At 45.1% G+C, this 25,086-nt stretch overlaps 2 protein-coding genes and 1 pseudogene across 4 annotated transcripts in view; all 3 read right to left on the bottom strand.

Moving 5' to 3' along the window:
* The window catches only part of LOC132767726 (zinc finger protein 665-like), a 147,481-nt gene that overhangs the window by 29,826 nt on the left and 92,569 nt on the right, over positions 1–25,086 (bottom strand). The gene's annotated exons all lie outside the window — the stretch shown is intronic.
* Positions 4,177–21,219, bottom strand: LOC132780159 (zinc finger protein 543-like). Of its 3 annotated transcripts, none has more exons than XM_067465208.1 (6): positions 20,898–21,219; positions 15,577–16,053; positions 10,809–10,926; positions 9,215–9,300; positions 8,894–9,014; positions 4,177–6,197 (listed from the first exon to the last, which is right to left on the bottom strand). In XM_067465208.1, the coding sequence occupies exons 2-6, from the start codon at positions 15,985–15,987 to the stop codon at positions 4,651–4,653; spliced, it is 2,283 nt and encodes a 760-aa protein (XP_067321309.1). In that variant the 5' UTR covers positions 15,988–16,053; positions 20,898–21,219; the 3' UTR covers positions 4,177–4,650. The 3 variants fall into 3 exon arrangements, with proteins under 3 accessions (XP_067321309.1, XP_067321310.1, XP_067321308.1); XM_067465209.1 differs by having other exon boundaries at positions 21,081–21,219; XM_067465207.1 differs by lacking the exon at positions 20,898–21,219 and adding an exon at positions 17,816–18,182.
* On the bottom strand, positions 21,077–24,275 carry LOC132766141 (sin3 histone deacetylase corepressor complex component SDS3 pseudogene; annotated as a pseudogene).

Here is a 25,086-nt window from a genome sequence, read left to right as displayed (position 1 = left end):
GCTCCGGCCTATTGTAAGCCGCATCGAATCCCTTGGGAGATGCTAGCGGGGTACAAATAAAGTTATAATAATTATTATTATTATTATTATAATATAATATAATATTGTTGTTCAGTCGTCTCCGACTCTTCGTGACCTCATGGACCAGCCCACGCCAGAGCTCCCTGTCGGCCGTTACCACCCCCAGCTCCCTCAAGGTCAGTCCGGTCACTTCAAGGATGCCATCCATCCATCTTGCCCTTGGTCGGCCCCTCTTCCTTTTGCCTTCCACTTTCCCCAGCATAATTGTCTTCTCTAGGCTTTGCTGTCTCCTCATGATGTGGCCAAAGTACTTCAACTTTGTCTCTAGTATCTTTCCCTCCAGTGAGCAGTCGGGCTTTATTTCCTGGAGGATGGACTGGTTGGATCTTCTCGCAGTCCAAGGCACTCTCAGCACTTTCCTCCAACACCATAGCTCAAAAGCATCGATCTTCCTTCGCTCAGCCTTCCCTAAGGTCCAGCTCTCACATCCGTAGGTTACTACAGGGAATACCATGGCTTTGACTAGGCAGATCTTTGTTGCCAGTCTGATGTCTCTACTCTTTACTATTTTATCAAGATTGGACATTGCTCTCCTCCCAAGAAGTAAGCGTCTTCTGATTTCCTGGCTACAGTCTGCATCTGCAGTATAATATAATATAATATAATACAGACAATGCCATTGCTGTTGCCCGTTTTTGGTCAAAAGATATTTAGCCGTCTGCACACCTATTTTTATCAGTTTTATACTAATTTATGCAATGCTTAATTAAAATTATATATTTTATATTGCATGTAATATTACTAATAATATTACAATATAATGGTATAGTGCAATATCATAATATATACTGTGCTATGCTGATAATATAATGTATGTATATATATCTTGTAAGCCGCTCTGGATAATATGTCATCAGTTCGGGTGAGAAGGGCGGCATATAAATGCCGTAAATAAATAAATAACAAAAATAAAAATACATTGGGTTGCTGTGAGTTTTCCAGGCTGTATGGTCATGTTCCAGCAGCATTCTCTCCTGATGTTTCACCTGCATCTGTGGCTAGCATCTTCAGAAGATCTGGTGGTGGTCAAGTACATGAAGTATATATAGCTGTGGAATGTCCAGGGTGGGAGGAAAGAGCCATTGTCTGTGAAACTCATGTGAAGGGTGCAATTAGCAAGCTTGGAAGTAGCCAGGCAATTAAGTGGCCCTGTGTTCCCTTGTTCATATGACTATATCAGAAAATAGATTAGGGTTCTCTATTGCTCATTTCCTTGTCCTCAAGTCGAAAACAGATTTCCAGATGTTAATTAAATGGGGTTGTAAAGTGGCACATCTATATTTGCTAACATAAAAGTGTTCAATTCTGATGTACATTTATCACTGGTTTCATAGTTTTTGTTCAGGCACGGTTCATTTCCCTTTCAGCTAGCTTATTCACGTCAGCATCTCCATGTCAGGAACTTTCCATCAACGTTATTTAAACACTACTCTTTGCACGCTCTACACACCTATTGCTGGAAATAATTCATTTTAATTACATTGCATCGTAGTGTATTAACTTTTCCCACCAACCCTAGAAATTCTTCTAGTGGGAGCCCCATCTTTATCGTTGTCATGGCATTCGGGATATTTTGTGTCATGGAGATGCTGCAATCAAATTCTGGACAAAATAAATATTTTCATAGAATCTCCCTTGGTCACGGGAGTGGTGGAGTCACTGGCCTTTGGGGCCTTGTAGTTGACAAGGCTCCCACCAGCCGACATGATGGTCACAGTTTGTAGCTTAGGAGGAAAGCTACCAAACCTCATCCCTCCCTCCCTCCCCTCTCCCTTCCTACCTTCCCCCTTTACTTTATCTCCCTACTTTCTCTCCTTTTTCCTTTTTCCTTCTTCCCTCCTTCCATTTCCCTTCCCCTCAGACATGCCACTCCCTTTCTTACCCAGTGATGCCACACAGGGCCACTCCACCTAGCTAACTCCAACAGGCTTCGGCCTACTCACTCTCCTCAGACAGATGCTAGCTTTGGCCAACTAACTCCAACAGGCTTTGGCCTACTCACTCTCCTCAGGATGACACTAGTTTTGGTCCACTGACTCCTAACAGGCTTCGGCCTACTCACTCTCCTCAGGACAACGCTAGTTTTGGCCCACTAACTCTTAAGAGGCTTCAGCCTACTCTCCTCAGAATTACACTAGCTTTGGCCCACTGACTTTAACAGGCTTCACCATACTCTCTTCAGGATGACACTAGCTTTGGCCCACTGACTCTAACAGGCTTCGGCCTACTCGCTCTCCTCAGGACGACACTAGCTTTGGCCCACTGACCAACAGGCTTCGGCCTACTCATCCTCAGGACGACACTAGCTTTGGCCCACTGACCAACAGGCTTCGGCCTACTCATCCTCAGGATGACACTAGCTTTGGCCCACTGACTCTAACAGGCTTCACCATATTCTCCTTAGGATGACACTAGTTTTGGCCCACTGACTCTAACAGGCTTCGGCCTACTCTCCTCAGGACGACACTAGCTTTGGCCCACTGACTCTAGCTTCGGCCTACTCTCCTCAGGACGATACTAACTTTGGCCCACTGACTTTAACAGACTTCGGCCTACTCGCTCTCCTCAGGATGACACTAGCTTCGGCCCACTGGCTCTAACAGGCTTTGGCCTACTCACTCTCCTCAGGACGACACTAGCTTTGGCCCACTGACTCTAACTTCGGCCTACTAGTTTTGGCCCACTGACTCTAGCTTCGGCCTACTACTTTTGGCCCACTGACCAACAGGCTTCGGCCTACTCACTCTCCTCAGGACAACACTAGCTTCGGCCCACTGACTCTAACAGGCTTCGGCCTACTCACTCTCCTCAGGACGACACTAGCTTTGGCCCACTGACTCTAGCTTCGGCCTACTCTCCTCAGGACGATACTAACTTTGGCCCACTGACTTTAACAGACTTCGGCCTACTCGCTCTCCTCAGGACGACACTAGCTTTGGCCCACTGGCTCTAACAGGCTTCGGCCTACTCACTCTCCTCAGGACGACACTAGCTTTGGCCCACTGACTCTAACTTCGGCCTACTAGTTTTGGCCCACTGACTCTAGCTTCGGCCTACTACTTTTGGCCCACTGACTCTCACAGGCTTCGGCCTACTCACTCTCCTCAGGACAACACTAGCTTCGGCCCACTGACTCTTAACAGGCTTCGGCCTACTCACTCTCCTCAGGACGACACTAGCTTTGGCCCACTGACTCTAACAAGCTTCAGCCTACTCCCCTCCTCTAATAGTTTTTGCTCTCCAGTTTTTAATGGGGCATTTTCCACTTCTTTTCAAAACTCTATCCTCCCAATGGTAATACTGCCAAAATTAATATAACAAGACAGAGAATGAGGATGAAAAGCAATGCTTTCTAGACTGAAACTTTGTATCAAAGGCTTTAACCAAGATATATTTTGTATGTGAAAGCATTCAACTGGCTTTTCATTTCATTCTCAGTACCTCAATTTCTTGTGTCCCACGTATTCCTCTCTTAACTGAAGCCCATTTCCTATCACAAGCATTTGTCCCCCTTCTCTGGAATCCTTAATATATTTCTTATGATATGCATTCCCACGTGTTAAGAATCCGAAAGGCTTCCTCTCTGTGTGCTTTTCTTGGTTTTTCTCCTGTGGCAGAATGTCACATTCTAGTCATACCGAGGCCTCCCTCACAATCAGGCCTACTAACAATGAAACCTATTCTCCCACTGTGGCGATCTCTCACACAGAGAGGCTTCTCTCACACTGAGAGCTCTCTCAGATTTAGGCGTCACCTTTTGCTGAGTCATTGCATCCATTTAACCCTTTCAGTTATTACTCACATTTTTGTAATTAAAAATATCTAGTTAAATTTTAATATTTCTGGCTTCTGGGCATGAATTTGTAATCTCATGTAAGAGGTCTGCTCTGCATGAACATTCTCAATATTCAACAATCAGATCTGCTCTTAATGAACATTCTCAATATTCATATACTTCTTGATCCTTCTGCTGGGTGAGTGGGCTTATTAACAAAAGATCATCTTCATAAATGTACAGCAGAGTAACTTAGCAGCAGCGTGTCCCAGCACGAGTAGCCCAAAGTTATAAAAAGAACAAAAACACGCAAACCAATGTTATCTCTTCCATAGGAGACTTTTCTTTATAGCAAAATAATATGGTTGCACTATTTACACAAACAAGGTTTCCATAACACAAATAAAGTTCAACATTCACACTGGAGCTTCACACACAAGGCCTTCTCATACCGAGGCCTCCCTCACAATCAGGCCTACTAACAATGAAGCCTATTCTCCCACTGAGGCAATTTCTCATACACAGAGGCTTCTCTCACACTGAGAACTCTCTCAGACTGAGGCATTACTAAGCAACAGGCATGCCTGCTTATACTGAACTGCAGTTTTTGCTATGTCACTGCATCCATTTAACCCTTTCAGTGCTTGACTCACATGTTTGTAATTAAAAATACCTAGTTAGTTTTTAATATTTCTGGCTTCTCCTGGGCATGAACTTGTAATCTCATGTGAGAGGTCTGTTCTGAATGAACATTCTCAGTACTCAACAATCAGATCTGCTCTGAATAAACTTTCTCAATATTCATATACTTCTTGATCCTTCCGCTCCGAGTGAGTTGCTTGATGACGACCAAGATGTGCCTTCCGACTGAAGCCTTTACCGCACTCCATACATTTAAAAGGTTTCTCGCTTGTGTGAGTTATTTGATGATGGCTGAGATTTAGCTTCTGGCTGAAACTTTTCCCACACTCCAGGCACTTAAATGGTTTCTCCCCTGTATGAACGGCTTGATGCCGAGTAAGGTGTGCCTTCCGAATAAAGTTTTTCCCACATTCCAGGCATGTAAATGGTTTCTCTCCTGTGTGAGTTGCTTGGTGACGTGTGAGGTGCGTCTTCCAAACAAACCCCTTTCCACACTCCTGGCATGTAAAGAGTTTCTCTCCAGTGTGAGCTGCTTGATGACGAGTGAGGGCTATCTTCTGAATAAAACCTTTTCCACACTCCTGGCAGGTAAATGGTTTTTCTCCTGTGTGGATGGCTTGGTGACGTATGAGGTGTCTCCTCCAAATAAACCCTTTTCCGCACTCCAAGCACTTAAAAGGTTTCTCTGCTAAGTGAGCCATTTGATGACGAGTGACATCGGTCTTACGAATAAACGCTTTCCCACACTCTAGGCACTTAAATGGTTTCTCTCCTGTGTGAGTTGCTTCGTGGAAGGTGAGGTCCGTCTTCCGGATAAAACCTTTCCCACATTCCAGGCATTTAAATGGCCTCTTGCCGTTGTGAATTGCTTGATGGCGAGAGAAGTGTGCCTTCCAAAGAAATCCTTTTCCGCACTCTAAGCACTGAAATCGTTTTGTGCCGTTGGGAGTTGCTTGATGATAAGTGAGATCCGTCTTCTGAAAAAAACCTTTTGGACACTCCCGACATTTAAATGTCTTCTCCGCTTCATGAATTGCTTGATGATGGGAGACGTGATCCTTCCAAATACATTGTTGTCCACAGTCCAGGCAAGTAAATGGTTTCTCCCCATTGTGAATTGCTTCAAGACAAGTAGGTGGCAACTCCTTAATAAAACTTTTCCCGCAGTCCAGGCACGTTGATTGTTTCTCATCTGTATGAACTGCCTGGTAACAAGAAAGGAATGCCTGTTGACAGGACATCTTTTCATTCATCGAGCATTTCAGAGTTATTCCATCTGTACGGGGTCTTAGATCTGTCAGAAGTTGAGAACTCAACCTGAAGTTGTTTCCACGGTTGAAGGACTGAAATGGTCTCCCTCTGATGTGAATGTTGTCAAATGAAGTCAGGCCAGAGCTGTTTCCACACTCACCACCTTTGAAAGATTTCTCCCTTGGGTGAGTCTTCCTGGGAAGATTAAGGCTGGCTTTAGGGATGAAGCTTTTCTCAAATGCAAGAGAGAGATATTTGTTTCCTTCCATTCCTTTCTGCATTATTTCCTGGACTGAAGATCCACATATGTCTTTCTGACTAGGTTTGGTTCTCCACGTTGCTTCAGTGTCAATGTCTCTTTCCTTCTCTTTTAACTGTTTACAGTGGTCTCTTTGCAACAGCGTTTGGCATGATTCTCCTTTATATTGATCCAGTTCCCCATCACTGGCTGGAAAGGAAAGAAAATACTGCTGAGAACTCAAGAAAAAAATGGAAGGCAAAATGTTGACACCCTTTGCCAGTTAATTCCTATCAATCTCAAGAAAGCCTCAGAGAGGGAGATGGGATCACTTCTGCATTAGTTTGCTTAAGGCAGCACTGCATCACTTGGCCCTTGTAAAGGGCCAAGATTTCCTCCAAAATCATTCGGCAGCCCACCGCCCCTCCCTAACATGAATGAGAAAAGTTTAAAAAGCTATGCTCCTGTAGTTTATGCCAAACATCTCCATACAATACTAGTGACCTTTTTAAAATGGAAATTCTTATTCTAAAAACCTTGATAAAAAGGTTAAGAGTAGATACATCACATTGGGAATGAAGATTCATATATTGTATATACTCGAGTATAAGCCTAGTTTTTCAGCCCCTTTTTTAGGCTGAAAAATCTCCCCTCGGCTTATACGAGAGTCAAAGTTATTTACTATTTTACTCTGTTATTAGTATTATTTTTACTGCATTTATTATTTTACTGTATTATTACTGTTATTACATTTCCATTATTTTACTCTATTATTATTTTTATTACATTTATTATTTTACTCCCTTTATTATTATTGGAAGGATATGTAAGCACATTTACATTGAAGAAGGTTGGAATAATGGTTTAATGAGAGATAATAATAATAATAATAATAATAATAATAATAATAATGCTTTATTTATACCCCGCCACAATCTCCCCAAGGGGACTCGGGGCGGCTTACATGAGGCCAAGCCCAGCAATACAACAATGCAAATACACAACATAAAAATGCAACAATAAAATATAAGAAAATAAGATAAAATACAAGGAACAATATAAATCAACACATCAGAACAATATAAAATCACAATATTTGAACACAGAAAGTTGATCACAGTGGGCAGGGCTGGTTGCAGAGATTAAAAGTTTAAAAACACTGGGTGAGAGAGCAATGTAATGTATCTGGACAAGGGATCCGAGGGACGAAATAGGGTTTAATTGCACTAACAGGTAAAATAAAGTGCTTCCAAGGGCATTTATGCAAGGTTTGGTCAGGTCAGGGATTATTGGACAGCTTTATCTTAAATTACAGTTTTATGTAAATATTTTTTTTATATTTACTCTACTGGTACCTCAATTAATGTAATTTTATTTGTATCTGGTGATATTGATGTTCAATGGGACATCATCCCATTGGAGAAAACTTCTTAGAAATGAGCTAAGATGTACATCTCTCTACACTCAATACAGGATGTGTATCTGGTTCTCCATTTACACCAATTAGCAGCTACCTTTGCACTAGGGCTCTGTTTCATCCTTTGCTTTGCAGGAAGACCTTGGCAAGTGATGGCAACTGCTTCCTCCAAGTCCTCTCCTCCTATCATTGGAGCCTTTGCTTCTCTGCCTATCTTTGGAGGATTCAATGGGAGAAACGGGACTTGTTTCTCTGGTGGGAGCAAAGATGCAAGATGTGGCTGATTTCTCCTTTTGCTTTCTCACTTGTCCTGAGTCCCATCTTTCATTGTTGATGATGATCAGATGGGGTCACAGAACAGGCCTGGAAGAGGAGAGGCCCCAAGGTCACTGTGAGATGCAGGTGAACCTTAAAGCATAGATGACTTGGTGAAATGTTGAGAGTCCCATCAGAGGTTCTCAGAGGATTAAGGCATTTGGATTATTTAAGTGCACACGAAGGAAAAAATCTGCTAGTGAAGGGCTGCCTGAGAATTTATTTCTTTGTATTGTTGAAGGCTTTCATGGCTGGAATCACTGGGTTGTTGTAGGGTTTTTTTTCGGGCTATATGGCCATGTTCTAGAGGCATTCTCTCCTGACATTTTGCCTGCATCTATGGCAAGCATTCTCAGAGGTAGTGAAGTCTCACTACCTCTGAGGATGCCTGCCATAGATGCAGGCAAAACGTCAGGAGAGAATGCCTCTAGAACATGGCCATATAGCCAGAAAAAACTACAACAATCCATTTATTTCTTTGTTTATTTAATTTATTTGCGCTATTTATACCCTGCCTTTCTCTACCCCAAAGGGGACTCAAGGCGGCTTAGACAAAGAGAATTATTCAATACCTTAAAACACATACAAAATATTAAGTTTAAAATAAATTAAATTAAAATTAATACATATTAAGCTTTTAAAAGCATTACATTCAATATTAAAATCACACCATCCAGAAATTGTAGTCCAAACCCGTTCCATGGTCATTGCACATACTCCAAATCTGTTATTGCATTGCACTATTTTCCGAAAGCCTGATCCCAAAGCCAAGTTTTTTTTCTTCTAATGGCTAGGAGGGAGGGAGCCAATCTAATGTCACTGGGAGGGAGCTCCACAGCCGAGGACCACCACTGAGAAGGTCCTGTCTCTCATCCCCACCAGTCACGCATGCGGGGAAGGCTGGACCAAGAGCAGGGCCTCCCCAGACTATCTTAATCTCCAAGGCGGTTCATAGGGGAAGATATGTTCGGACAGGTAAACTGAGCTGGAACTGTTTAGGGTTTTATAGGTTAAAGCCAGCACTTTGATTTGTGCTCAGTAGCCCAAAGGCCAGTAAAGGTGGAGAAAAATAACTCAGCCTGCTTTAATATATCAGGAGTGAAGAAGAGCTCTGATGTTATCTTTCAAACCTACTAAACTAAGCTGACTGATCAGAAGAAAAAGGAAGTCTTACCCAAAGAGAAGAGGATCCCTAAATTTTCCTGCATCACTTCCCAATGAAGGGTCTTTTGGGCAGGGTTTAGCAGAGCCCACTCCTCCCCCGTGAAATACACAGCTACCTCCTCAAAGGTCACCTGTAGAAAGAGAATTGGTTCAAAAACTTGAAATCCTTACACAAAATCCTAGGGTTCCTAATAGTGGCAATTTTAGTGCAAGCAAAGGAAAAATCATCATCATCATCAAAAGAACAAGGTTCTGTGGGGACGAGGGAGGTCAGAGGGGCACAGACTCCCAACCACATCCTTCTTGGCTTGCTTACTGTCCTTTCCCCTACCTGACATGGTCTTGCAGGTATCATTCCAGGTTCACCATGAAAAAGAAATGTACTTTCACATTCTGGCCCAGTCCTTATTTCCATTCCTGTGAGGGACAGAACAAGAAAGAAAATATGACCATCCACTCTTAATTCTTTCTCCTTCAAGTCCTTCCAACTTGTGTGTTAATGTAATATATACGGATTCACTTTTATCTATTTGTCCATTACTTTTGTTGATTTAACCTGCATTGGTTATTTGTTTTATTATTGTTTATGTTGTATTATTTATATTGTTGTAAGCCTTAGGGAAATGTGGCGGGATATAAATAAAGTATTATTATTATTATTGTTTTTGTTGTTATATATTACTTGTGGATATGCAGCAAATACTGCAGTCTGCATACAAAAAGAACAAAAAGAACTGGGAAGGCACAGCAGAATGAAAGTAACTGCAAATATATATGGTTTCCCCTTCTATTCGTGATTCGTGTCTGACTCTGGAGAATGGTGCTCATCTCCATTTCAGAAGAAGAGCCGGCATTGTCAGCAGACACCTCCAAGATCATGTGGCCAGCCTGACTGCATGGAGCACTGTTACATGCCCGCTGAAGCGGTACCTATTGATCTACTCACATTTGCATGTTTTTGAACTGCTAGGTTGATAAAAGCTGGGGCTAACAGTGGGAACCCGCCCCACTCCCTGGATTCGAACTGCCAACCTTTCAGTCAGCAAGTTCAGCAGTTCAGCAGTTTAACCCAATGTGTCACCGGAGGCTCCAAAAAACAGTGATAAGCATGCCTCAATTAACTAAGCAAACCTGTTCCTCGGTATGGCTTCTCTAACAGATAACTTGGCACCAAAGGCAGAAGTAATATGGAAAGAATAAACCAGTGGTTCTCAACCTGGGGTCCCCAGATGTTTTTGGCCTTCAACTCCCAGAAATGCTAACAGCTGGTAAACTGGCTAGGATTTCTGGGAATAAACAGTTGTTCCTGAACCAAAAAAATAAAATAAGAAGAGCAATCCAACCTATTTCTACATTTTTATTCTAAACCAATAAAGTGAACATCTGAAACAACTGGATCAAGATAAGATTTGCACAGCAGCGTTTTGAAACTTCTTCAGACAATTTGAAACCTTCTTCAAAAATGTTCCTACAGTGGCTTTTTCCCACCAGTTTCTACTTTTCTTATGATTTTGATTGAATTTTTAAATCTCTGCATTTTTAATATATACATGGGGAGCTGGTGAAGCTAGCTGATCTGCTTGCCCTGTTCATCTCTGTAGAGTGTTAGCCACCTTGAATCCCCATGGGTAAATAATAACAACAACAACAACAACAACAACAACAATAATTTTGCTGGGAGGACTCTGGTGGCAGCTGCCATTTACCCTGCTCTATTGTAGGCAGGTACCTACAATTGTCCTTCGCCATTGCCAAAGATGAGGCACAAAAGGAGTGCTGAGTAGCCATTAAAAAGTTATTGAAAAACGAAACCTCATTGTTAGTTACCTTGTTAACTGAGGTGTGCCATTAATTTCAAAGTGATAGCTTCTATTAAACGTTTAAAGTGCCGCAATCAAGGAGAAAACTGCCCTTTTAGCTCTTACTCATAGAGGAGGACTTTCCTTCTTGATCTCGTGTGATCCACTTGGCCTGTTGCCTTTGACTGGATTCAGAGGGACACTTCTCCTTCTCCATTTCAGCCATCTTTTCCAGAAACAAGTCCTGCATCAGAAGCAAGGGAAGAAATCATAGAATCAAATAATAATAGAGCTGGAAGAGAATACATGGACCATATAGTCCAACATCACCATTCAGGAAAAACACAAAGTACCCCTGAAAGAGAATTGGGAAAAGAAAGATGAGGACAAAGCCTTGGGGCATCACCCCCTTTTTGGATGATTTCCGAAATAAGAAAAAAACCTGGATAGTTTATGTCATATAAATGATAACTTCTTTTGTTTGTATTCCATGTTCTGAATAGTTAAAAAAACAAACTATATATATATGTGTGTGTGTGTGTGTGTGTGTGTGTGACAGCAGCCAGAATGGTCTTCACCAAATTTTGGAAACAGGACTTGATTCCCTCAAGGACACATTGGTTGGAGAATATAATAGATATAAAAGACATGGATGAATTGACCTATTGGCTTAGGCAAAGTAACGGGAAAGGGATGAAACGGACTGATTGGAAAGTATTGGAAGAATATATGAAAAAAGAATATTAAACGGACAAAGTAGATAATTTTTTGTTGTTGTTATGTCAGGAGCAAGTTGCTTTTGGTGGATAATGAAAATAGAAGATGAGAGTGAAATGAACATAAATCCCCCCCCCCCCCAATGTTTTCAAGAGGAAACGGGGAAATATGACAAAAATAAGGAAAGCGAAGGATGAAGAGCTGAAGTCACAACGTTTATTGTATTTCTTTTTCTTTTTTCCTCTTTTTTTTTCTTTCCTTTTTTTTTTCCATTTTCAAGTTTGTTGGCGAGATTGGATAGGGGAAATGTTAGGAAATAGATGAATGTGGATTTGTAGTTGTTTGTTAAGCTTGTTGTATTTTCTTTTGTAAAAACGAATAAAAATTACTTTAAAAACGCTATCAGCAGATTGGAAGCAATTAAAACACAGAGGTAACAGGCCAGAATAAAACATCAGAAAAGAACATCACTATAGGTGGTTTAACTGAGTACTGTTCTGAGAAGTCTGTTTTCATTTGAGGACAGATAACAAGATGCTGACAGGCTGGAATGTGTCCAGAGGAGGGTGGCTAGAATGATAAAGGGTCTGAAGAACAAGCCCTATGAGGAGTGGCTTAAAGAGCTGGGCATCTTTAGGCTGCAGAAGAGAAGACTGACAGGAGTCTAGTGTCTAGGTCCAGGGAAGTCATGCTACCCATGCTCTATGCGACCTTGGTCAGACCACACCTGGAATCACACTGTGTCCAATTTTCGGCACCACAGTTGAAGGGAGATGTTGACTCTAAGCTGGAATGTGTCCAGAGGAGGACGACACAAATGATAAAGGGTCTGAAGAACAAGTCCTATGAGGAGTGGCTTAAAGAGCTGGGCATCTTTAGGCTGCAGAAGAGAAGACTGACATGAGACATGATGGGGGCCATGGATCAAGATGTGAGGGGAAGTCATAGGGAGGAGGGAGCAAGCTTGTTTTCTGCTACCCTGGAGACTAGGACGCAGAACAATGGCTTCAAACTACAGGAAAGGAAATTCCACCTGAATATTAGGAAGAACTTCCTGACTGTGAGAGCTGTTCAGCAGAAGAACTCTCTGTCCCAGATCATGGTGGAGGCTCTTCTTTGGGGGCTTTGAAACAGAGGCTGGTTGGCCATCCGTCGGGAGTGCTTTGAATGCAATTTTCCCGCTTCTTGGAAGAATGGGGTTGGACTGGATGGCCCACGAGGTATCTTCCAGCTCTATGATTCCATTTCTCTATGACAGGAAGGAGGGAGCCAGCCTAAGAAGGGAGTCCCAGAGCCCAAGGGCAGCCATGGAGAAGTAGGTTTATCCCACCTTTCCAGAAGATATGACCTTGAGGAGGATGGCACCTCAGGCTAAGCAGAACCATGGAGGAGAACACACTCCTTGGAGAAAGCAGGCCTCAACATCCAAATGGTATTATAAACCAGAGAGGCTTTCTAAGATGTATAAGGGCAGCTCTAACAAATGTTGGAAAATTGAACACAATGTTGGGACATTTCACTCAATGTGGTGGTCTTGCAGAAAGGCCCAGAAATATTGGATATCTGATATTGAGAGAGATCATGTTAATAGTGAACAGAAGATGAGACAGGGTGATCATCTAGAACAAAATGACAATATATTGTCGAAGGCTTTCATGGCTGGAATCACTAGGTTCTTGTGGGTTTTTCCGGGCTATAGAGCCATGTTCTAGAGGCATTTCTCCTGACGTTTCGCCTGCATCTATGGCAAGCATCCTCAGAGGTGACAATATATTATTACTGCTGAAAGAACTGTATATGTTCAGAGATGGAAGGAACCAGTTATCACGGCCAATGAGCTGTGAAATAGCAGAAAGGTTTATCTATGCTGGAAAAAAATCTTTTGCTAACTTTCAGAAAGATGGGCCCCCGTTCATTACCTTACCACAGCAATGGTATCAGCTGCAGAAATCATAGAATCATAGAATCAAAGAGTTGGAAGAGACCTCATGGGCCATCCAGTCCAACCCCCTGCCAAGAAGCAGGAATGTTGCATTCAAATCACCCCTGACAGATGGCCATCCAGCCCCTGTTTAAAAGCTTCCAAAGAAGGAACCTCCACCACACTCCGGGGCAGAGAGTTTCACTGCTGAACGGCCCTCACAGTCAGGAAGTTCTTCCTCATGTTCAGATGGAATCTCCTCTCTTGTAGTTTGAAGCCATTGTTCTGCGTCCTAGCCTCTAAGGAAGCAGAAAACAAGCTTGCTCCCTCCTCCCTGTGGCTTCCTCTCACATATTTATACATGGCTATCATATCCCCTCTCAGACTTCTCTTCTTCAGGCTAAACATGCTCAGTTCCTTAAGCCACTCCTCATAGGGCTTGTTCTCCAGACCCTTGATCATTTTAGTCGCCCTCCTCTGGACACATTCCAGCTTGTCAATATCTCTCTTGAATTGTGGTGCCCAGAATTGGACACAATATTCCAGGTGTGGTCTAACCAAAGCAGAATAGAGGGGTAGCATGACTTCCCTATATCTAGACACTATGCTCCTATTGATGCAGGCCAAAATCCCATTGGTTTTTTTTGCCTCCACATCACATTGTTGGCTCATGTTTAACTTGTTGTCCACAAGGACTCCAAGATCTTTTTCACACGTACATGAATCAATATACATCTATTGAGCATGGCCTTAAGTAGAAACATGATAACGTAGAGTAATTGTTTAAAGGGAGTACAGGATAAAGGATAACATCTATTAGAGAGTGGGAATTTTTTAGATTTTTTGTTTCCCTTTAGAAATGGTTCGGTCATCTTCTCTGTCACTTTTGAATACTTTATGTAAAATTTACATATAAAAAATATACATTGCTTGATTATTGTAAGACTTTATCTCGGTTTAGGGTTTGGAACTTTCCTTTCAAATAAGACACAAATGTTTTACTATTTAGAAAGTGTGAAATGATCACTGTTAATTGTTAGCTTTATACATCTAGAGTTACGTTATAATGTGCACAGTTCGGGGGAAAAAAATCCATCGGTGGCGCAATGGGTTAAACCCCTGTGCTGGCAAGACTAAAGACCGACAGGTCACAGGTTCAAATCCAGGGAGAGTGTGGATGAGCTCCCTCTATCAGCTAGAGCTCCTCATGTGGGGACATGAGAGAAATCTCCCACAAGGATGATAAAACATCAAAACATCCTGGCGTCTCCTGGGCAACATCCTTGCAGATGGCCAATTCTCTCACACAAGAAGCGACTTGCAGTTTCTCAAGTTGCTCCTGACAAGACTAAAAAAATAATAAATTGAAATAGTTTAGTTATAGTGTACAGCGTAGGCTTGATGTTGAGATATCTAAAATGACCGTGTGTTTTATTTTGTATTCCTAAAAGGTAAAGGTTTCTCCTTGACATAAAGTCTAGTCATAGAATCATAGAACCAAAGAGTTGGAAGAAACCTCATGGGCCATCCAGTCCAACCCCCGCCAAGAAGCAGGAATAGTGCATTCAAATCACCCCTGACAGAGGGCCATCCAGCCTCTATTTAAAAGCTTCCAAAGAAGGAACCTCCACCACACTCTGGGGCAGAGAGTTCCACTGCTGAATGTGTCCGACTCTGGGGGGTAGTGCTCATCTCTGTTTCTAAGCCGAAGAGCCGGCATTGTCCGTAAACGCCTTCCAGGTCATGTGGCCGGCATGACTGCATGGAGTGCCATTACCTTCCCACCAGGGCAGTACCTATTGATCTACTCACATTTGCATGTTTTCAAATTGCTAGGTTGGCAGAAGCTGGGGCTAACAGTGGGAGCTCACTTTGCTCCCCGGATTCAAACCGCCAACCTTTCGGTCAGCAAGTTCAGCAGCTCAGCGGTTTAACTCACTGCACCACTATTATTCCTACGAAATGATAATTTTTCTAAAGTAAGACCCAAGCCACATAGCGCGTTACAGGGCATAACTAGCATAATGAATAAGTTCTGGATCAACAGCCAACAAACCATGTGTAACCAACCCCAGTTGGCTGCAAACGGTTTCTTCCTGAGTAGCAGGATCTCATCAAACACAGGCTGTATCCCTATTCCTTGACCTGCAAATGATTTTTTTGCTTGTGTTAAGCCTTGGTTTGTTACAGATATTTCAAAATCCTTGCAAAGAAATATTGATAGCCCTCAAAATGACCAGGATGAAATGCACTCACCTGCTCCTCTTCCTGCTCCCTATTCTCTTTCTGACTAAGGAGGAAGCCTTCTGCCAGAGCCACCGCTTGAGAGGTTGTCTCTGCCCCACATTCCCGGACCCAGAGCTCCATCTCTGCAGGAAGGACGGCCAGGAACTGCTCCAGCACCACCAGGTCCAGCATCTCTGCCTTGGTGTGTCTTTCTGGCTTCAGCCACTGGCAGCAGAGACGGTGGAGCTGGCTGCAAAGCTCTCGAGGCCTCAAAGCCTGGGAGCCAAATGGCTTGCAGTCCTGACGTTGAGCATCCAAATGGAGCATATTTTCCTCCAAGCTCCTCTGCGTGGCTCTTCCCAGGGAATTCCTTCTGTCCTGAGCCTGGCTGGCATAAAGTCCTTCTCCTAACGGATGGCAAACTTGGTCTTGGTCTTCCATTGATGCAACTAGGCAGTTTCCAACATGTCGGAAAAACACTGTCCTCTTTTACAACAGATGAATTCCCTGAGGACACAAATACATACGAAGAAAACAAGAGAGCCTGTGAATGAATTAGTTTGAGAGAAGGAGATGCTTATACATCCCAGTCTGAGTTGCTCTGTGTATAGCAGGTAAGGGCAAACTTGGGCCCTCCCTCCAGGTGTTTTGGACTTCAACTCCCACAATTCCTAACAGCCTACCGGCTGTTAGGAATTGTGGGAGTTGAAATCCAAAACACCTGGAGGAAGGGCCCAAGTTTTCCCAGGCCTGGTGTATAGTCTTCTAGAGCAGCAGGTAACAAGCTTGGCCTCTCCTCAATGGGACATACGAGGGACGTTCATTAAAGATTTCCCCTGACCCACTTCTGTTTATCACAGGATGCTGAAACTGCACATGTGTAATGATAGAAGTCTCCATAGGTTACGTGCCAATTTACAACTCGGAACTGATCACGGTCTTGATTTTACAGGTCAGGAAGTGGTGTGAGGTTTGATAATATATCTAGACCAGTCACCAAGTTCCTTTCCTTGAAAGCCCGCACACCAAAGGAGACGTTCAATGAGATGGAAGAGGTTCATGGTGATGATTCCCCATCGTATGATGGAGTCAAGAACTGGCATCGCCAATTAAATAATAATAATAATAATAATAATAATAATACTTTATTTATACCCCGCTACCATCTCCCAAGGGACTCGGTGCGGCTTACATGAGGCCGAGCCCACAGTACATCAGTAAAAACAATAACAACAGTAATACACAACAATAAAATAAAACTCATAAACAATTCAAATGTGGTCGGACTTCGGTACAAACAGCTCCAATTCCAGGGCGACTCCACTCTGCTATTGATGAACACCCCATCCAGTACACACACAATCAAAGCACTCCAGGCAGATGGCCACCCAGCTCGGTGCAATAACACACCATCAAAGCACTCCAGGCAGATGGCCACACAGCTCGGTGCAATAACACACCATCAAAGCACTCCAGGCAGATGGCCACCCAGCTTGATGCAAGAACACACAATCAAAGCACTCCAGGCAGATGGCCACCCAGCTCGGTGCAAGAATACACAATCAAAGCACTCCGGGCAAATGGCCACCCAGCTCGGTGCAAGAACACACAATCAAAGCACTCCAGGCAAATGGCCACCCAGCTTGATGCAAGAACACACAATCAAAGCACTCCGGGCAGATGGCCAACCAGCTTGATACAAGAATACACAATCAAAGCACTCTGGGCAAATGGCCACCCAGTTTGATGCAAGAATACACAATAAAAGCACTCCAGGCAGATGGCCAACCAGCTTGATGCAAGAACACACAATCAAAGCACTCTAGGCAGATGGTCACCCAGCTTGAGACAGGAACACACAATCAAAGCACTCCAGGCAGATGGCCACCCAGCTTGATGCAAGAACACACAATTAAAGTACTCCAGACAGATGGCCACACAGCTTGGTGCAAGAACACACAATCAAAGCACTCCAGGCAGATGGCCACCCAGCTTGATGCAAGAACACACAATCAAAGCACTCCAGGCAGATGGCCACCCAGCTTGATGCAAGAACACACAATCAAAGCACTCTGGGCAGATGGCCACACAGCTTGATGCAATAACACACAATAAAAGCACTCCGGGCAAATGGCCACCCAGCTTGATGCAAGAATACCCAATCAAAGCACTCCAGGCGGATGGCCACCCCAGCCTCTGCTTAAACACCTCCCGAGAAGGAGACTCCCCCATTTCTCTTCTTCTACTCCCTTCCTCTTCCCCGACTTGCCTGCTTGGCTTCCCCTCTTGGTCCAAACTCTCCACCTGGGAGGAAAAAAGGAGCAACTCTCGCCCTGCCCGTCACTCTTGAATTTGGTCCCGCCTCTTCCGGCTAGAAAGCTGAGCATGCCATAGAGAGGCGTGGGAGTGGGAGGAGGAGGAGAGGGAGGAAACCCTGGAGGACCATCCCACTTTGGACAACAGGAGACTGTCTTTTTGGGGGATTTTGGTGGGGAGAGAAGAGCCTCTGGAGGGAGCCACACTACAATTCTCCTTTACCAGTCTCCAGTGATAAAGACAAGGCCTGGGTCCTGAGCATATTATATATACTACATGATATAGTACAATATATAATACTAATAGTATTATTTGTAGTGTATTATATGTATTATGGTATTATACACACACACACACCGGGATTGTGGCGCAGCTGGCTGAGTGTCAGCTGCATTAAGATCACTCTGACCAAAAGATCATGAGTTCAAAGCCAGCCCAGGTTGGAGTGAGCTTCCAACCAATTGTGTAGCCTGTTGTCGACCTTTGCAACCCGAAAGACAGTTGCATCTGTCAAGTAGGAAAATTAGGTACCACCTTAAAGTGTGGGGAGGCTAAATTAACTAATTTATGAGGCCATAAAAAAGACTCCAGCAAAAGCATGCGGGGAATGCGGAAGTACTTCATCAGCGTCGCAGATGGACAATGAAAGCGACAGTTCCCCTGGCGGCCAGAAAAAAGTTAAATAGCCTCTGTGTATGTCTGTATACGTTGTATGTCAAAATTGGCATTGAATGTTTGCCATATATCTGTACACTGTAATCCGCCCTGAGTCCCCTGCGGGGTGAGAAGGGCGGAATATAAATACTGTATGTGTGTGTGTATGTGTGTGTGTGTATATATATATATATATATATATATATATATATATATAAAATGTTTGTTTGTGGGATTAACATAATTCAAAAACCACTGGACGAATAGACACCAAATTTGGACATAAGACATGTATGAGGCCGACGAGTGACCATCACTCATAAAAACACTGAAAAACACAGCGGAAGGAAATTAAAAAGCCAAACAAAACAACATTACAACACATGCACAAAACCACATATATACACATATACACAAATATATACACACACATATATATGCATATATATATACACACACACACAAAACACATATACACAGAAAGCGGGAAGGAAGGAAGGAAGGAGAGAAGAGAAGAAAAGGAGGGAGGGAAAGAAGGAAAGAAAGATAGAGAAGGAGGGAAGGAGAGAGGGAAGATAGGAGAGAAGGAACAAAAGAGGAAAAGAGGGAGGGAAGGAAGGAAAGAAAGAGACAAGGAAGGATGGAACCAAAGAGCAAAGGAAGAGAGGAAAGAAACAGCTAGAGAAGGAAGAAAGAAGAAGGGAAAGAAAAAAGGGAAAGAAAAAGAGGGAAGGAAGGAAAAAGCGAGGAAAGGAAGGAGAGAAGGAACGAAAGAGAAAGGGAAGGAAGGTAGGGAGGGAGGAAGGAAGGAAGGAGAGAAGGAAGGAGAGAAGAGAAGAAAAGGAGGGAGAGAAAGAGGGAAAGAAAGATAGAGAAGGGAGGAAGGAGAGAGGGAAGATAGGAGAGAAGGAACAAAAGAGGGAGGGAGGAAAGAGACAAGGAAGGATGGAACCAAAGAGCAAAGGAAGCGAGGAAAGAAACAGCTAGAGAAGGAAGAAAGAAGAAGGGAAAGAAAAAAGGGAAAGAAAAAGAGGGATGGAAGGAAAAACCGAGGAAAGGAAGCAGAGAAGGAAGGAAGGAAAGAAAGAAAGGTAGAGAAGGAAGAAAGGAGAGAAGGAAATAAAAAAGTGCAAGAGGGAAGGAAGGAGAGAAGGAACGAAAGAGAGAAAGAGGGAGGGGAGGGAAGGAAGGAAGGAAGGAAGGAGAGAAGGAAGGATGGAACCAAAGAGCAAAGGAAGGAAAGAGACAGGTAGAGAAGGAAGAAAGGAAAGAGAGAAGGAAAAGAAAGAAAGGGAAGTAAAGAGGGAGAGAAGGAAGGAGAGAAAGAGGGAGGGATGTTTGACCACAGCAACGCGTGTATATATATAAAATACTATTCGGGCAGCTGGCAGAGCAGCAACTGTAATGACTTGTGAGAATTGTCAATTAAGAGACCTTGGACTGGATTTTTATCCTGTCCTTCTCAGCCCCTAAAGGAGGACTCAGGATGGCTTACAATTGGCAGTCATTAGATGCCGACAAAGAAACAGTTAAAACCCAACAATTCACATAAAAAAGTCAGAGAGCGATGTTATGTCAGCTCCACTGGCTGCCAATTCAGTTCCAAGCACAATTCAAAGTGCTGGTCTTGACCTATAAAACCCTATACGGCACCGGCCCAGCGTACCTGTCCGAACGTATCTCCTTCTACGTCCCGCCTAGGAATTTAAGATCTTCTAGAGGGGCCCTGCTCTAGGCCCCGCCCTTGTCACAAACGAGATTGGCGGGGACGAGGGACAGGGCCTTCTCAGTGGTGGCCCCTCTCCTGTGGAATTCACTCCCCAGGGAAATTAGATCGTCGTCATCCCTCCTCTCTTTCAGCAGGAAATTAAAAACATGATATGGGACCAGGCTTTTGGATAATCTAGCAGATTGACAATGGACAATGACGACTAAAGCTTTGGAAACGGACTATGACTATAAGCGGAATGAATTTATTAATTACAGACTTGGCAAAACGATGGCCACCAGGCTGGCTTTTTATTGTATTAATGTAATGTTTTAATTGTTATAATTATTGTTACTATGTATTTTATTGTTTGAATTGTAGGCATCAACGTATGCCGGTTGGAAACCACCCTGAGTCCCCCTTAGGGGGTTGAGAAGGGCGGGGTAGAAGTACCCGAAATAAATAAATAAATGGCATTCTTTGAGTTCACTATGTACAGAATCAAGAGGGAGTCCAGGATGCAGCAGGAGCTTAAAAACACTCCCAACAATGTCCCCAAAGGCAAAACACTGGAAATTCAACAGGTGATGCATGAAATCATTGACCACTCATTCAACAGCCTACTGGGTCTTATCTCCTCAAGGCAACTGAGCTTGAGGATACAAAAGGGTACCTTTTTCACCGTGTAGAAGGAGGAGAACTCAGGCATACACTCTCTTTAAATAGTCTTTGGAAGCAATAAAGGCTCAGCTAAAGAAGCCTCAAGCCAAGTCCCAGGACATTGCTTGGGCTTCCTGGCAGGTTGGAACAATGCTGGCAGCAGAACGGCCGAAGGAGGAGGCCTGCGGCTGATCACCTGTGTATCACAAAGGCGTCCCGCTGGAGCTGGCCAAGGTAGATGCTCATCTTGGTGCTGTCGCTGGTCTTCCGCACCCAGATCTCATTGGCTCCCACAGATCTGACTGTGAGAGCCGTTCAGCAGTGGAACTCTCTGCCCCGGAGTGTGGTGGAGGCTCCTTCTTTGGAAGCTTTTAAGCAGAGGCTGGATGGCCATCTGTCAGGGGTGATTTGAATGCAATATTCCTGCTTCTTGGCAGGGGGTTGGACTGGATGGCCCATGAGGTCTCTTCCAACTCTTTGATTCTATGATTCTATGACACAGCTGATTTTGGTGTTCTCCTTGGACTCAAGATAAATCGCCTGGCTCTTGTGATACCATCTTTTGTCCTAGTACAGTTTGCCATCTTCTTACTGACTTACTTAGGCGATCCCTCGTAGTCCGAGGATGATGATCCTCCAAGTTCGGTGTCCTGGCGGTGGCTTCGTGGATGACTGTGGAGCCCTATTCTTGATCTGCATCTTCTTCCGGAGTGAGGGCATTGGTTTCCAGGTGGAAGGCAGTCTCGGTCAGGGTTGGCTTGACACGCCTTCCTCTTGGCACGTTTCTCTCTTTCACCCTCCATTCGTGCCTCTTCTAATTCTGCAGCACAGCTGACCTCCAGCTGGAGGAAGCCACAGGGAGGAAGCCACAGGGAGGAGGGAGCTAGCTTGTTTACTGCTTCCATGGAGATTAGGACAAGGAACAATGGTTTCAAACTACAAGAAAGGAGATGCCACCTGAACATGAGGAAGAACTTCCTGACTGTGAGAGCCATTGAGCAGTGGAACTCTCTGCCCCAGAGTGTGGTGGAGGCTCCTTCTTTGGAAGCTTTTAAACAGAGACTGGGTGGCCATCTGTCAGGGGTGCTTTGAATGCAATGTTCCTGCTTCTTGGCAGAATGGGGTTGGACTGGATGTTCCATGAGGCCTCTTCCAACTCTTTGATTCTATGATTCAAGAACCAGGGCTTCCCAGTTCCCAGTGTCTATGCCAGAGTTTTTAAGGTTGGCTTTGAGCCCATCTTTAAATCTCTTTTCCTGCCCACCAACATTCTGTTTTCCGTTCTTGAGTTCGGGGTAGATCCACTGCTTTGGGAGATGGTGGTCGGGCATTTGGACAACATGGCCAGTCCAGCAGAGTTGGTGGCAGAGGACCATCGCGTCAATGCTGGTGGCCTTTGCTTTTTCCAGCATGCTGACATTTGTTTGCTTGTCTTCCCAAGAGATTTGCAGGATTTTTCAGAGGCAACGCTTTGGTTACACCCAGATTGGACTATTGCAATGCGCTCTACGTGGGACTGCCCTTGAAGATGGCCCAGAAGCTCCAACTGGTACAACAGGTGGCAGCCAGGCTCCTTACTGGAGCAAACTATAGGGAGCATACAACGCCCCTTTTAAAACAGCTTCCCTGGCTGCCGATAAGTTGCCGAGCCAAATTCAAGGTGCAGGTTATGACCTATAAAGCCCTTAACAGTTCGGGCCCCGTCTATCTTCGCAATCGCATCTCCCTCTATGAACTGGCGCAAACTTTAAGATCTTCCAGGGAGGCCCTCCTTTTGCTCCCACCACCGTCACAAGCACAGTTGGTGGGGACGAGAGAGGGGGCCTTCTCGGTGGTGGCCCCTTCACAAGCACAGTTGGTGGGGACGAGAGAAGGGGCCTTCTCAGTGGTGGGCCCTTCACAAGCACAGTTGGTGGGGACGAGAGAGGGGGCCTTCTCGGTGGTGGCCCCTTCACAAGCACAGTTGGTGGGGACGAGAGAGGGGGCCTTCTCGGTGGTGGCCCCTTCACAAGCACAGTTGGTGGGGACGAGAGAGGGGGCCTTCTCGGTGGTGGCCCCTTCACAAGCACAGTTGGTGGGGACGAGAGAGAGGGCCTTCTTGGTGGTGGCCCCTTCACAAGCACAGTTAGTGGGGACGAGAGAGGGGGCCTTCTCGGTGGTGGCCCCTTCACAAGCACAGTTGGTGGGGACGAGAGAAGGGGGCTTCTCGGTGGTGGCCCCTTCACAAGCACAGTTGGTGGGGACGAGAGAGGGGGCCTTCTCGGTGGTGGCCCCTTCACAAGCACAGTTGGTGGGGACGAGAGAGAGGGCCTTCTTGGTGGTGGCCCCTTCACAAGCACAGTTGGTGGGGACGAGAGAGGGGGCCTTCTTGGTGGTGGCCCCTTCACAAGCACAGTTGGTGGGGACGAGAGAGGGGGCCTTCTCGGTGGTGGCCCCTTCACAAGCACAGTTGGTGGGGACGAGAGAGGGGGCCTTCTCGGTGGTGGCCCCTTCACAAGCACAGTTGGTGGGGACGAGAGAGGGGGCCTTCTCGGTGGTGGCCCCTTCACAAGCACAGTTGGTGGGGACGAGAGGGGGGGCCTTCTTGGTGGTGGCCCCTTCCTTCTGACGTTTGTCCACCCGTCTTCCCAAGAGATTTGCAGGATTTTCCGGAGGCAGCGCTGATGGAATCGTTCCTTGCCTCAAACCGCTGGGCCGGAGACTCCGCAGGGGTTGCCGGCAGGTGTTGTGGTGACGAAGGGGACGCTGGCCTTTTAGGTGATCTGAGCTTATGAAGGCTTCTCAAATCCTCCACGATCTGCTCCTCTGTTAGTAAATAATTCAGCTGCGCAGGGGCAGGCTTTCTCTTTTTGTCGAGGATGGGAACCGGGTCGTTGGGCCGCCGCCGCAGTTTTCTTGTGGTGATTGGCTTCACTTCCAGGGAATCTCCTGTGAGCTCCATGGTTAACCTCTCGCTTTCAATCCTTTTTTTCTTCTCCTCCAATTCCGCAATTAAGTTTTCCTTCAACTCCATTTTCTTGTCTTCAAACTCTTCCAGGGCGGCCTCCTTGTCCTTGAGGTAGTTCCCTTCCACCTGCTCTGTTTCCAGCTGGAGGAAGAGCTCTGCCTGGCGCTGCCTCTCTTTGTCCTGCTGGTCCAGCTTCTTCCATCTTTGCTGGTATTCCTGCAGAGTCCCTGCTTGGAGTGGCTGTGGCAGATGCCTCTGGAGAGAGGCCAATTCATCCTCCTGACGCAGCTGTCCCTTCATTTCGACGTCATCCTTCTCGTCGTGCTTTGCCAGATCCCTTTCACTCGCATCTTCTGTCTCCTCTTCGTCGAGGGGGCTGCCCAGGCCTTCCTCGGGGCCTGTCCTGGAGGGAAGCGCCCTGGTCGTAGAAAGGGATGCGCTCATGGCGGAGAAACAAGAGCCGAGCGCTCCCCCCTTCTTCTTTTTCCCCTTCGCCTCACGCATGCGCAATGTGGAACACATCTCACCACACTAAAACAGTGGATGTTGCTCTTAAAGAGACATGCCACATTATCAACTGATCCCTAATCCATCTAAAATCCATTGAGAACAACAACCTCCATGAACCCTTTACATCTACTGAGTTGGACATGGCTCTCAATAAATGTAAGAATGGCCTGGATGATCTATGGATGGAACAAATCAAGAATTTTGGCCCAAAAGCAAAGTGCTGGCTACTGGAGCTGATGAACAACTGCACTGCATCCTGTCAGATCCCCACAATCTGGAGGAAAGCAAGAGTCATTGCCATCTTGAAGCCAGGCAAAGATTGTAATGACCCAAAAAGCTACAGACCAATCTCCCTGTTGTGCCACCTCTACAAAGTTCTGGAGAGACTCATTCTGCATGTTGTTGTACATTCGTTCAGTCGTCTCTGACTCTTCGTGACCTCATGGACCAGCCCACGCCAGAGCTCCCTGTCGGCCGTCACCACCCCCAGCTCCTTCAAGGTCAGTCCAGTCACTTCAAGGATGCCATCCATCCATCTTGCCCTTGGTCGGACCCTCTTCCTTTTTCCTTCTACTTTCCCCAGCATCATTGTCTTCTCTAGGCTTTCCTGTCTCCTCATGATGTGGCCAAAGTACTTCAGCTTTGTCTCTAGTATCTTTCCCTCCAGTGAGCAGCCGGGCTTTATTTCCTGGAAGATGGACTGGTTGGATCTTCTCGCAGTCCAAGGCACTCTCAGAACTTTCCT

This window comes from Anolis sagrei, chromosome 2 (assembly GCF_037176765.1).
Source record: "Anolis sagrei isolate rAnoSag1 chromosome 2, rAnoSag1.mat, whole genome shotgun sequence".
NCBI classification, from domain to species: domain Eukaryota; kingdom Metazoa; phylum Chordata; class Lepidosauria; order Squamata; family Dactyloidae; genus Anolis; species Anolis sagrei.
Note: the sequence above shows the minus strand (reverse complement) of the source record. Positions and strands in the feature narration are given on the sequence as shown.